Source organism: Microcaecilia unicolor, chromosome 2 (assembly GCF_901765095.1).
Source record: "Microcaecilia unicolor chromosome 2, aMicUni1.1, whole genome shotgun sequence".
Taxonomy (NCBI): Eukaryota; Metazoa; Chordata; class Amphibia; order Gymnophiona; family Siphonopidae; genus Microcaecilia; species Microcaecilia unicolor.
Genome location: NC_044032.1, coordinates 439935035 through 439947863, shown reverse-complemented (window position 1 = coordinate 439947863; position 12829 = coordinate 439935035). Strand labels below are relative to the sequence as shown.

The 12829-nt window shown below is 43.1% G+C and overlaps 1 protein-coding gene across 2 annotated transcripts in view; it reads right to left on the bottom strand.

The window, feature by feature from the left end:
- Nucleotides 1-6777, bottom strand: part of ELOVL6 (ELOVL fatty acid elongase 6) — a 151223-nt gene extending 144446 nt beyond the window's left edge. Inside the window, exon 1 of one of the 2 annotated variants that reach the window (XM_030190856.1) lies at nt 6630-6777. In XM_030190856.1, the coding sequence (XP_030046716.1) occupies nt 6630-6718 (89 nt within the window). In that variant the 5' untranslated portion in view covers nt 6719-6777. The remainder of the gene's footprint in view (nt 1-6629) is intronic. The other variant, XM_030190857.1, reaches the window with a different exon arrangement.
- Between the last annotated feature and the right edge of the window lie 6052 nt (nt 6778-12829).

Sequence of the window (12829 nt, the reverse complement as noted above, 5' to 3'; positions counted from 1 at the left end):
CTAGGTCAGATCAATGGTCCATCTAGCCCAGTATTCTGTTTTCCAAAACAGTGGGCAAGCCAGGTAACAAGTACCTGGCAGAAACCCAATTAGCAGCAGCATTCCATGCTACCAATCCTGGGGCAAGCAGTTGCTTCCCCATGTCTGTCTCAATAGCAGACAATGGACTTTTCCTCCAGGAATTTGTCCAAACCTTTTTTAAACCCAGATATGCTAACCACTCTTACTACATCCTCTGGCAAAGAGTTCCAGAGCTTAACTGTTCATTGAGTGAAAAAATATTTCCTCCTATTTGTTTTTAAAGTATTTCCATGTAACTTCCTCAAGTGTCCCTTAGTCTTTGTACATCTGGAATAAGTTAAAAAAAAAATTTTTTTTAATCAATTTACTACTCGTTCTACACCAATCAACATTTTGTAGACCTCAGTCATATCTCCCCTCAGCTGTCTCTTTTCCAAGCTGAACAGTCCTAACCTCTTTAGCCTGATGAAAATGGTAACGGAATTCAAAAATGTGTGGGATAAACATAAAGGAATCCTGTTCAGAAGAAATGGATCCTCAGAAGCTTAGCGGTGATTGGGTGGCAGCACCGGTGGTTGGGAGGTGGGGCAACTACTGGGCAGACTTCTACGGTCTATGCCCTGAAAATTTCAAGGATAAATCAAGGTCAGGTATACATATAAAGTAGCACATAGGAGTTTATCTTGTTGGGCAGACTGGATGGACCGTACAGGTCTTTATCTGCCGTCATCTACTATGAGAGTTTTATCCCTTTAATCATTTTGGTCACTCTTCTTTGAACCTTTTCTAATTCCACTATATCTTTTTTTAAATACAGCGACCAGAATTGAACGCAATACTCAAGGTGAGGTTGCAGCATGGAGCAATACAGAGGCATTATATTACTGGTCTTATTTACCATCTCTTTCCTAATAATAGCATCCTGTTTACTTTTTAGGCCGCTGTGGCACACTGGGCAGAAGATTTCAGTGTATTGTCTACAACAACACCTAGATCTTTTTCTTGGATGCTGATTCCCAAGGTGGACCCTAGCATCAGGTAACTAGGATTTGGATTATTCTTCCCAATATGCATCACTTTCCATTTGTCCACATTAAATTTCATCTGCCATTTGGATGCCCAGTCTTCCAGTTTGCTAAGGTCTTCCTGAAATGTTTCACAATCTGCATGTGTTTTGACCACCTTGAATAGTTTTGTGTCATCTGCAAATATAAATCACCTCACTTATTCTGATTTCCAGCTCATTTATAAATGTTAAATAGCACCGGTCCTGGTACAGATCCCTGCAGCACTCCACTATTCACCCTCCTCAATTGAGAAAAATAACCATTTTTCCTATATTGTATTTATGATATTTACAACTTATTACAAGCACACAATTGTGAAAGAAACAGTAAACAAAGTAACAGTAAGCAATAAATTTAAAAAACTCCACATAATTAACTCATCCTTAGACCACCAAAAAAGGAGGGGGGAACGGCCTAACTTAAAAGATATAACTTACAAATATAAGAAAGGCTTTCAAATGTATTAAGTTATGTCCAATAAAAAAGGTATCATCTTATTTTTTTTTCCATGTTTTATTTTGTTTGATTTCTATTGATAAATAAGACAACATAACCCACCTATAACCACTAGTCGTTACTCTTAGATGTTACACCAATGGAGATCTTCTTCATATCTAGAAAGGCTCTCAGATGCTGAGGGTCAGAAAATACATATTTTACACCCAAGTAATGTACTAAGCATTTGTAAGGAAACGCTAACAAGTACGATGCACCTAAGGCACGTTTCTCAGATCTCATAGCTAAAAGTAACTTTCTTCTATCCTGTGTGGTTTTAGTCCTAGGGGTATAAAAGCAGCCATCTGCTCTTAGCTTACAATCCCCTCAAAGGAAAATGTTTTGGCCACAAAACAAAGATTGTGAATTATAAAAGAACAATCTTACGACTGCATTAAGATCTTGCTCAAACACACAAGACGCCAAAAGTGTTGCACGATAAGTCACTGCAGTAGCACAGTCCTCCAGAGTAGCTAATAAATTCTGTAAGTCATTGATATCCTGTTGAGGAAATAGAGGTCCAGACTCTGGCATTTCCCCTTTAACCAAAGCAGGCAAATAATAAACTTTATTCGTTGGAGGAACAGAAGTGGGGGAAATCCACTGGGGTCATAAAAGACGAGTTAGGAAGAAATTCAATATTTCAAAGGTTCAACCTTCTGTTAAAGTTCTCTGTTTGCTCTACCTCGGGAGCCTTACAAGATCTTACCTCCCCCACGTTGGCTTCGCTGGAAAATATCTGGAAGGCGGTTCAGTTGCTAACTACAACAGTGTCTAAATCAACCCAAGAAACTTCTCTGATTGTGAGTAAAATGGATACAATAACTACTAAGCTAGAATCTAATAGACAAAGAGTATCTGGCTACTTCAGAGCAAACTGAGGGCCCTGTTTACTAAGCAGTGTTATAGGTGTGTTAACGTTTTTAACGCGCATTAATCATGTACGCGCGTTAACCATGTACGTGCCTACAATATCCCTATAGTCACCTACATGGTTAGCGCGTGCGCTAAGGGTAGGTGTGCTAAAAACACTAACACACCTTAGTAAATGGGGCCCTGAGACAGATATTAAAAACTTGCAGTCTTCAGTTGCTGCTCTTAAAGAAAAAAAGGATTCCCCCCCCCCCCCCAAAAAAAAATGGCCATTTAACCCTATTCTGTTTTCTGTCTAATAACCAATTCCTAATCCACAACAGAAAACTGCCTCCTATCCCATGGCTCTCTAATTTTTTTCTGGAGCCTCTCATGAGGAATTTTGTCAAAAGCTTTCTGAAAATCTACATCAACTGGTTCACCTTTATCCACATGTTTATTTGCACCTTCAATGACATTAAGCAAATTTGGTCAGGCAAGACTTCCCTTGGCTGAATCCATGCTGACTCTGTCCCATTAAACCATGTTTTGTCGATGTGTTCCATAATTATGATATTTAGAACTTATTACAAAATACATACTTGTGAAAGAAACACAAAGTAAACGAAGTAAGAGTAAGCAATAAATTCAAAGAAAAATCAAAGAAAAAAAAACATAATTAACTCTTCCTTAGGCCACCAAAAAAGGAGCGGGGAATTCTAAATTACAATTGTATATAAAATATAAGAAAGGCTTTCAACTAAGACAACCATAATCAAGTATATAATATCAATTTCATTGTTGATATAATCATGAATAGATAATGACTGTGACTATTGGGCAGACTGGATGTACCGCTCAGGTCTTTATCTGCCATCACTTACTAAGATGCTATGTTAATTTTATTCTTTATAATAGTTTCCACTATTTTTCTCAGCACTGAAGTCAAGCTTACCGGTCTGTAATTTCCCAGATCACCCCTGGAACCCTTTTTAAAAATCGGCGTTACATTGGCCACCTTCTAATCTTCAGGTACTTCAGACAATTTTAAAGATAGTTTATAGATCACTCACAGCAGATCAGCAATTTTGTGTATAGTACACATGAGTGCACAGTATATTAAAATACATGGTAATAAGGGAATTAGGTATCCTTCGGCAATGCACAAAAGTAAACAGGGGATTTTAATGCACGCACCATGCAAAAACTTTACTGCCAAGGTCCAAGGCAGTGTAGAAGGATTACTTGACAGGATTTTTAGGCAAGTTTTTGGGATTCACTGCCAGTTTTTCCTGTGACCAAAGCAAGTACCTGTAACTTTAAAAGTAACAGTTGTGTGCAGAGGTAAGAAGTGGCTTCACTGTGAGCGTGTCATCTGCACATGTTGTTCTCTGCCTAAATACAAGCCTTGTGAAAAATGTATGCACAAGAAAGTTTTGCGAGGCCAACCTTTATTTGCAGAATCCCCTGGATTCTATATATGGTGCACTCCAGAGATGTGCACACAACTTAATTTGCTAACATGCTTGTTAACCATCAATAAGTGGATACTAACTACCAATTACTAACATTAATTGGCACCAATTAGGATTTGCACACGCAACTGGCTGTGTGCTATTCTATAATGATGGGCACCTAAATCCCACAGTGCACAGTCCAAAGGGGTGCATGGCCATTGGAGGGGCATGGGCAGGTCAGGGGTATACCAAACTTTCATGCAGTGTTATACAATAATAGGGTAGCACATCCAACCTGGGAACCAGGATTTACACCAAGTTTCAGCAAGCGTAAGTCTGGTGCCCAGAGAATCGGGACTAAGTGCTATTCTGTAAAGACATGCACCCTTTATAGTATTGTATAGTGATCAAAGTCTATCTTTCCCGGCACCCATTTTTTCAGCACCATTTATAGAATTTCCACCCCCCCCCCCCCCCAATTTGCACAGATGTGTGCTGGCACTTTTCTATAGACATGCGCACAGTGAAGCTGCCCTCACACCTCAGACCTCTTACAAACGTGTCTAGCAGGCTTTCCCTGATTCACGTGCAAGTTCTGCGCGCTTTGAATTTGCTTTTCATTAAATTGCTGCATTGCCGTACAATATTTTCTTGCTAATCTCATGGTAGAAGCTGCGCGTTCAGCCATCGGCATGTAGCTCTAATGCGTATCTTTCTGCATCAACATCCAGGTCTCCAATGTATGCAAATTTGTCACTTATATATTTATTGTCATTATCCTGAAAATCAGACAGGCTAGCTTTCCTTCTGTTTTAGTCAGCAGGGGGATGCGGTTTAATCTTCCAGCATACCGTATACAGTGGTACGATATGTGCTCTGGGGTACTCTATATTGGAGGTAAGGGTTGGGGGAAGAGAGACACACAGGCACAGAGGGAACCCTCAGATACTTTAGGCCCTGTTTACTAGTAAATAACACAAGACAGCCCTGCCAGCTCCCGGCTTGTTTCTAACTCTGAACTAAGCCAGGGTAAGGGAGGTAAGGTGGTGGGGTATACTTAGTCAAGCAAACCCATCCCATAAACTCATGTTGGCAAATAAACCCCATGCCAAGGCACTGGCGTGAGAAGACTTAACCGGCAGGCGAGAGCAGTAGCTCCCTGCAGCCCTGGGAGGGGCTGGCAAGCAATGGAAGAAAGGATGGGCCAGTGTACCTGCACCTGTATGAATGGACAGGTGCACATGTGCCATATGAAGTGTGCCAGTGCCTATTTCCCAGAAAAACCAGATGCACCATGTAATGGAAGAGGGAAATTCCCCCCCCCCCCCCCAGCTCCCATGAATGTTACACGATGTCGCTGGAGCATCCTAGGGATATTAAAGCAGCCATCTGCCCTTAGCTTACAATCTCCTCAAAGGCAGAGTCACAGCAACCGCTTCTCAGCAAATCCAGTGACAGGGTAGGCAAAGTGTATATGTGTGTGTTTGTGGGGGGGGGGGGGGCATATGGAATTCATCTGACAGGGCAGGAGCAGCAGGGCCTTCAAGAGAGCATAGGCTTGAAGACTCCCTGGTGTGTATCATTGGTGCTTTGCTCATTATTGCTGTGGTTCCTAAGGGACAGCAGCCGTAGCAGAAAGGGGTGAATCAGCCTGAGCCCTGTGATCTGATGCCCCTCCTAGTGCTACTCAGGTCCAACGCAACAGGTGAGAGCAGTCATGGGAGCTCTCAGCACCCCCAAACATCAATGCTCCCCCTTCCCCATTATGTGTACTGTACCAGCTCTGAATACTGAGTAGCACAGCTTACAAGACTGCAGATCTTAAAACCAGACCTGTTTGACAACCCTATGCTGATGCTTTATAGAACCTGATGATTTTTCAACAAGCGGAATCTGGGGATACAAGTACCACATGGCTTTAGGATGTAAGTTTAAAAATGAGGACCACAAAGCTCTAAGAATGATGAGGTCAGCCTCCTTGGAAGGAGGAGAATTGAGCACACTTCCCTTCCTTCTATGAAATGACTAGAGGGGTCTAGCTGTGAAACGAGAGAGAGAGAGAGGTCAGAGAAAGCAGCAACTGAAAGAAAAAAAAAAAAACTCAAGAGTGAAATTAAGGGGAGTGAAAAACCGACAAAGCCCAGATGCACAATGCTGCTGTTGTACAGCAGCCCAAGCAGGAAAGGGAGAGAGAATAGAAAAGGAGAAATCGATGCTCTCCCTTAAAAAGATAGAAAATTCATTCATTCACTCTCCCTTCCACCTGAAGCTGGATAACGCTTAACTCCTAACCCTGCGAGAAAACCCCTTCTAGCTGGAAATTCAGGAGTACTGTTTAGAGGAAAAGGCAAAGGATGAATAATCGCCTAAAGGCTGCCTCTCCCCTCACGTCCACCCCCCCCCCCCCCCCCCCCCCCGTAGGCTTTGCCGGGTAAGTCCTCCCAGCCCTTGCAGGTTCTCAGCACTGCCCCTCCTCCCCCGACCCACATCACGGATTCAAGGCTGCTCCATTCACTGCACGTTTGCTTCCTCAGCTCGCTTGCTTTTGCGCCCTATCACAATTACAGGCAACACACATGTCATGATACCGTTCTACTGCCCCGATCGCCGCAATTTTTAGGGATATTCTCTCTCTCTCTGGCTTACCCCGAGAAGCCAATCATGCTTAATCGCTACACACGGTCACAAATCGAGCACTGATGATAAGTCATACACTGTAAGTAAGGCGCCGACCTACCAGTTCTCCTGCATCCACTGGATGGCTTCATTCTCGTTGAATTGCTTTTCAAATTCGTATTCTTGCAAAGTTAACACTGACATGTTCATCGGAGCTGTGTACCGGCCTTGTAGTTCCTAAGGGAGGATGATTATAAATGTTCCTTCCCCCTTTCGTTCTCTCCCTCTTCCTCGCCTATACCCTTGGCTTTTTATCCTCTGCCTCTCCTCCTCCCATGTCTGGAGCTCTCCTCCTTCTGCTGCATCCACCCTGAGAGGTGACGGTCGCACTGCGGTCCTAAAGCCTGCCTGACTGCCCCTCTGTCTCCTCCCAGGCTGCTCTTAGAGCAGAAACATCATGGGTGGGACAAAACAGTGTCGGTCTTCTGTGCCTACACTCTGAATTTGATTTCATCGGTATTAGTGTTTTGAAAAGAACTGTTTATCGCCCTCACCCATCTTTTTGTGTAGCAGGTTATCCAGTGCAGAGGCTTAGCGCAGTGCCCCACGGACACACACTGATGCGTATGAAACGTTTCTTATGACACATACATCAGACGCATGAATTGAGGCAGGGAAGACTTTTTTTTTTTTTTTTAAAGCAGGGGGCATGACCATAATAATTTAGAGTAGTGTTTCTGTTTCCAACAAAATGTTAAGAAATATATCTTAGGGCAAAAACCATAAGAGATTTCATAAAACTAATAAAAGCCAACCCCCCCCCCCCCCCCCCCCCCAAAAAAAAAAAAAAAAAAAACAGAAAACGATGCCTGCTGCTGTAAAGTAGGAAACTTCCAAATGTGCATTCATATTAAAAGCTTCCTCAAATCCACGTAGGAATTCACCCGGACTTTGGTCCTTAGCAGAGTGAAAAGATGGACTCTGCTGGCCTTGGTTCTGAATGAGAATATTTTATTTCTATAAGTTAATAGGTATTATTAATTCTGCGAATTGCTGGGGGGTTTGTTGTTGTTTTTTTTTTTTTACTATCAGTGCCCCCCCTACCCCCAATACTACCTCTCCTCCATATCCCTTTTAATGGGAACCATGGGAAAACAGCAGGTAAGAGAGAGTGTGTGTCACTGTCTACTGCTCTCACCCATCTCTAGCTGCATTCCCCTTCATCCTTGCAGGCTTTGGCTGCATATATATGTACCCCTTGACATGTTCCTTTGACAGTGGGTTCTGCAGATTCCATACACACAACTGTGATTCCAAATACAACACTTTATCCTCCTTGTGTTCCCAGTTTATTTATTATTTATTTATTTAGATTTTGCTCACACCTTTTTCAGTAGTAGCTCAAGGTGAGTTACATTCAGGTACACTGGATATTTCTCTGTCCCAGGAGGGCTCACAAGCTAAGTTTGTATCTGAGGCAATGGAGGGTTAAGTGACTTGGTCAAGATCACAAGGAGCAGCAGTGGGACTTGAATCGGCCACCTCTGGATTGCAAGACTGGTGCTCTAACCACTAGGCCACTCCTCCACACAAAAGAATCTAATAGGGTTGAGCTGTCATGTGCAATGACATAGGAAATGCCAACAACACATCCTACGTTGCATGCAGGGGTATAGCCAGCCCCCACCCCAATTTCGGGGGCACCTGGGGGTACCCAGAGGTGTACTGGGGGGGCAATGCATTTCTCTTTGTCCTCACCCCTCCCACACACACATGTGCTAATCATACCTTTGCTGGCAGGGATGCCAAGGCCCCACCAGCCAAATAAATACAGCCCCTCCTTCTTGGTTGCTTCCTTCCTGCAGACATTGGTGTGGTGCTGGGACATCTCACATGCTCAGAGCATGCACGAGAAGTCCCAGCATCGGCAACTAAAAGCATGCCGACGACGGCTGCAGGAAAGAAGCACTCGAGGAGAAAGAGAGTGGAGGTATTGTATTCTTATGAGACTCGCAGAAGCAGGTATCACTGGCACATTATTTACATGGTTCAAATCCTATTTGTCAGACAGACAACAATCAGTTCTCTTCAACAATAGCACATCGTTACCTTGGGCACTGAACTGGGGGGGTGCCACAGGGATCCATACTGCCTCTCATGATATTTAATATCAACCTCAAGCCTCTGGCTGAGCTGCTTTGGTCAATTGGCACAAAATTCAATACCTGTACTGATGGTGTGCAACTACTCTAACCCAATGAATCAGATCTACCTACAGCTTTGAATAAACTGACTACCTCTCTAACTGCAACTCAGGAATGGGCAAAAAAAAAGAAAAAGAAAAAAAACAGTAAACTTTGCCTGAACTCAAGCAAAACAGAGATTCTTTGGGTACTTAACATGGGTGGACAAATTCCTGACTTCATAATATTTTTTGGGAAGTATGAACTCCTCCCAAAATCACAGGTCAGGAATCTTGGGATACTGCTAGACTTATCACTCACTCTGAGCCCGCAAATTCAAACAACCTTTAAAAGTTGTCTCTATCACCTGTGGCAACTATGAAATCTTTCTCCATATATTGAAAAGATGAGTCTGACCACAGTGGTCCATGCCATGATAACATCACAACTAGACTACTGTAATGCGCTGTACATTGGTCAAAACAAAAAGAGTTGGCATCAGCTCCAACTAATTCAGAATGCTGCAGCCCGACTGATAGAAGGGTTGCAAGTGGCATGACCACATCACACCTTCCTGCAAAAACTGCACTGGCTACCAGTAAATTTAAAACTTTGTGTTTGATTTTCATGGTCCTCAGACAAAATGGGCCAGAGTATTTAAAGAATAAGTTAGCCCTTTACACACCTTTGAGACCTCTAAGGTCCTCTCAAGGAGCATCACTATCTGTACCCTCATCAAAAGAAATTGTAGGATGTGATACCCGCCAGTGAGTCTTCTCAGGAGTAGCCCCCACACTGTAATTTGAGACTGTCTGTGCAGGTGCATTTTCAGGAAGCAGGTGAAAGCCTGGCTCTTCTCACAAGCCTTTAATATATATGGTGACTGACTATACACTGAGTCCGCACCTGGGCTACCCTGTAACATAAACCGGTTCCTCATATCTTGTTTAATTGTACAAAGATTTTGCCTTGAGTTTAACCACCCATATATTTATCCCAATTGACTCTGTCAATTTATCCCAACTATATATCTGCACTTGGCCCCTCAACTATATAGAAAAGCATTAGCATCATACCTATGCTATTTGAATGTTCTGTTGTGTTGCTTATTAGGTGTTTCATTGGTATTATGCTAACATTGTATTATATCTATGATATTTGAATATTTTTCCATGTTGCCTAGTATGGTACTGTTTGTATTGTACTGACATCATATTTCTAAGTTTAGCTCATTTATTGTATTTATGTTTATATTTGGTTATTTTACTATTGTTATGTTGTTAATAAAATTGTAAGTTTTATGTTAAACTGTACCTGCTGTATACCGCCTTGGGTGAATCTGTTCATAAAGTCAGTTAGTAAATCCCAATAAATAAAGAAATAAATAGTGTGTCTGACGTGGCTTTGGCATCCCTGTCAGCAAAGATAAAGAGATGCTGCAGTTCTGGAGGGGTCCAAGGCCAAAGTGGGGGGGGGGGGGGCCCAGACCCCCAACAACCTCCCCCCCCCTATGGCTGTGCCACTGATCGCATGTTGTTACCAACCAAAAATGAGCAGAAAAAAACCACTGCATTTTCTGTGGTGTTGTTCTCCGACAATAACGCATACTTTTTGGAAAGAGGGCAAACACTATTTCAGAAAGAGGGTGTGTGCTTTCCTGATAGTGGAACCTCTGCACATGCACAAACTAATGCAGATGTGCGCCCTATCAGGAAAAGAGTGCACCCTCTTTCTGAAATAGTGCACCCTCTTACCACATAATGCGCATTATTTCCATCAAGCGTGCACTGTTATTGAAAACTGACAAAACAACAAAATGGCTAGAAAACTCCATGTAAAATGAAAATTCCCATAAATGATACAGGAAATGACACAAAATGAAAATTTCTGGCTGCCTATCCCTCGAATCTAATAGCCATGTCATAACTGCTCCCTTGCCTTTCAGTTTGCCAAGAAGCATGAAGTAGATCATCCTGGCAACAAAGACCACAATGAAGACCTAGTCTGAATCTTATGAGCGCACTACATCCTTGCCCTTTTCCAAAGGATTTATATTACATGTCTGTTCACCTTAGAAAATATCTGTGACAAACCAGAACATTGTCCCAAATGTAGGCAGTCCCTCAAATAATCTGGATTTCACCAATACTTCCTCAGGGAAAGAGAGGGTGATCTGCCACCTGAGCAGGGGGACTGGGCAGTAGCATAGCCAGGAATTTTTAACAGGGGATACATCTCCCTCCCCACACCACCGCCCCTTCCCCCTGTACCTTAAAATCACCTCCAGTATTCGCACGGGCAGCACCAGCAGCAGCGGCACTCAAAGGCTGCTTGTGGCCTGCACCAGGGCTTTCTCTATTTACCATCCCACCAGAAGGGGTGAGACAGTTCAAAGAGAAAGCCCTGGTGCAGGCCACAAGCAGCCTATGAGTGTTCTCTGTTTACCATCCTGCCCTTCAGAAAACAAGAAGTTACTTCAAAAGCAGAGCTGCCAAGGGGTCTCAATTTTTGAGAGGGAGATTTTTAATACACGCCCTACCCTGCCCATTCTTCCTTGGCTCCACCCACTATACCTCATGGTTCCGCCCCTGGCACACCTCAGTCCCACGCCATTCCAAAGAATATTTTATTTACACCAGTGACAGCAGGGATTGGTAAGAGAGAGAGTTTCAGTTCACTCTATTATACCCCCTATCCAGCATCTATTCCCCCCAGGGATATAACGCGAGGGGGCCTTGGCCCCCTCACTTTGAGCTTAAGCCCACTTCAAAATTGTGGCATTGGTTTATCATCATAAGTAAACAATGGTATATACAATATACTATAGAAGTGCAGTAACATAATAAAGTTCTTAGAATAGTCCTTCAAAAATAGGGAGGAAAAGACCTCATAACGTCTTGAATCCACAATCACTCCTGTTGCGTTGCAACCATTTTAACATGTGATCGGTCCGTAAATAATCATAGGTCAGAAAAACCTCCCCAAATAACATGTCATTTAGTGGAAAAAAAACTTAATTTTATTTTCTGAATTAACATCCACTAAACAGGCAAAGAGAGAGTACTTAATAAGTAGTGCACAGTTTGCTAAGTCATCTGTTAGGCTGAGGTCCCAAACCACATGCTAACCCGCCCCTTTACGGAGCCGTCCTGGGAGGACGGCCCCAGGAAAACTTGGGCGCCCCATTCGATTATGCCCCTCCACGTCTGTCCAGGCCAGATTTAAAGTTCTGAACCAAAGGTTTACTTAGCTTGGATTTCTTGAAACAAAAACCTGGGACACTTCAGCATAAACTATAGAGGTACAAGTAGTAGAAAACTGTTTCAGCCACTTAGGGGCCCTTTTATAAAGCTGTGGTAAGTACTAAGATGTGCTTATCACTGCACAAAATAGTGTACTGCAGGGCATTCTGTGGTAATTTTGCCATGTGTGCGCACTAAAAAATCGGGCTTGTCAGGCAGAGAGCAGGTATGTTCTGCTACATTACTGTACGGTAACCAATTAGCATGTGCTCAGAACTTGAGCTCTTACCGCCTGTATAATGGGTGGCGGTAAGGGCTCATGCACTAATTTGTGTTAATGACCAGTGCTAATGGAAATTCAGCCATTTTACCCCAGTGGTAAAAATGGCCTTAGCTTGTCAGAAAGACCAGTGTAAGGGCATGCTAAGACCATTTTTTTACCACTGTTTGGTACAAGTTTTATAGAAATACTCTGGGCTGCAGGAGGTTCCAGATGAAAGCCTTTTACAGCTGCATTCTCTCTGGACTCCTATTCCAAAGGACAAAGGGCACACAGCTACTGAAGTTCTTTTTTTTGTTACATTTATACCCCGTGCTTTCCCACTCATGACAGGCTCAATGTGGCTTAGATGGGGCAATGGAGGGTTAAGTGACTTGCCCGGAGTCACAAGGAGCTGCCTGTGCCTGAAGTGGGAATTGAACTCAGTTCCTCAGGACCAAAGTCCACCACCCTAACCACTAGGCCACTCCTCCACTCTATCCTGTGGTTTCTCTTGGGACCCTCTTCTGCTCCCATCCTGATCTATAAGGCTCAATGTTGTTCCTTTTCCTCTCGGTTCTGTATAGGAAAGGTGTTGAGCTGGTTCCCCATTCCAGCTCTCACTTTGTGCAAATGC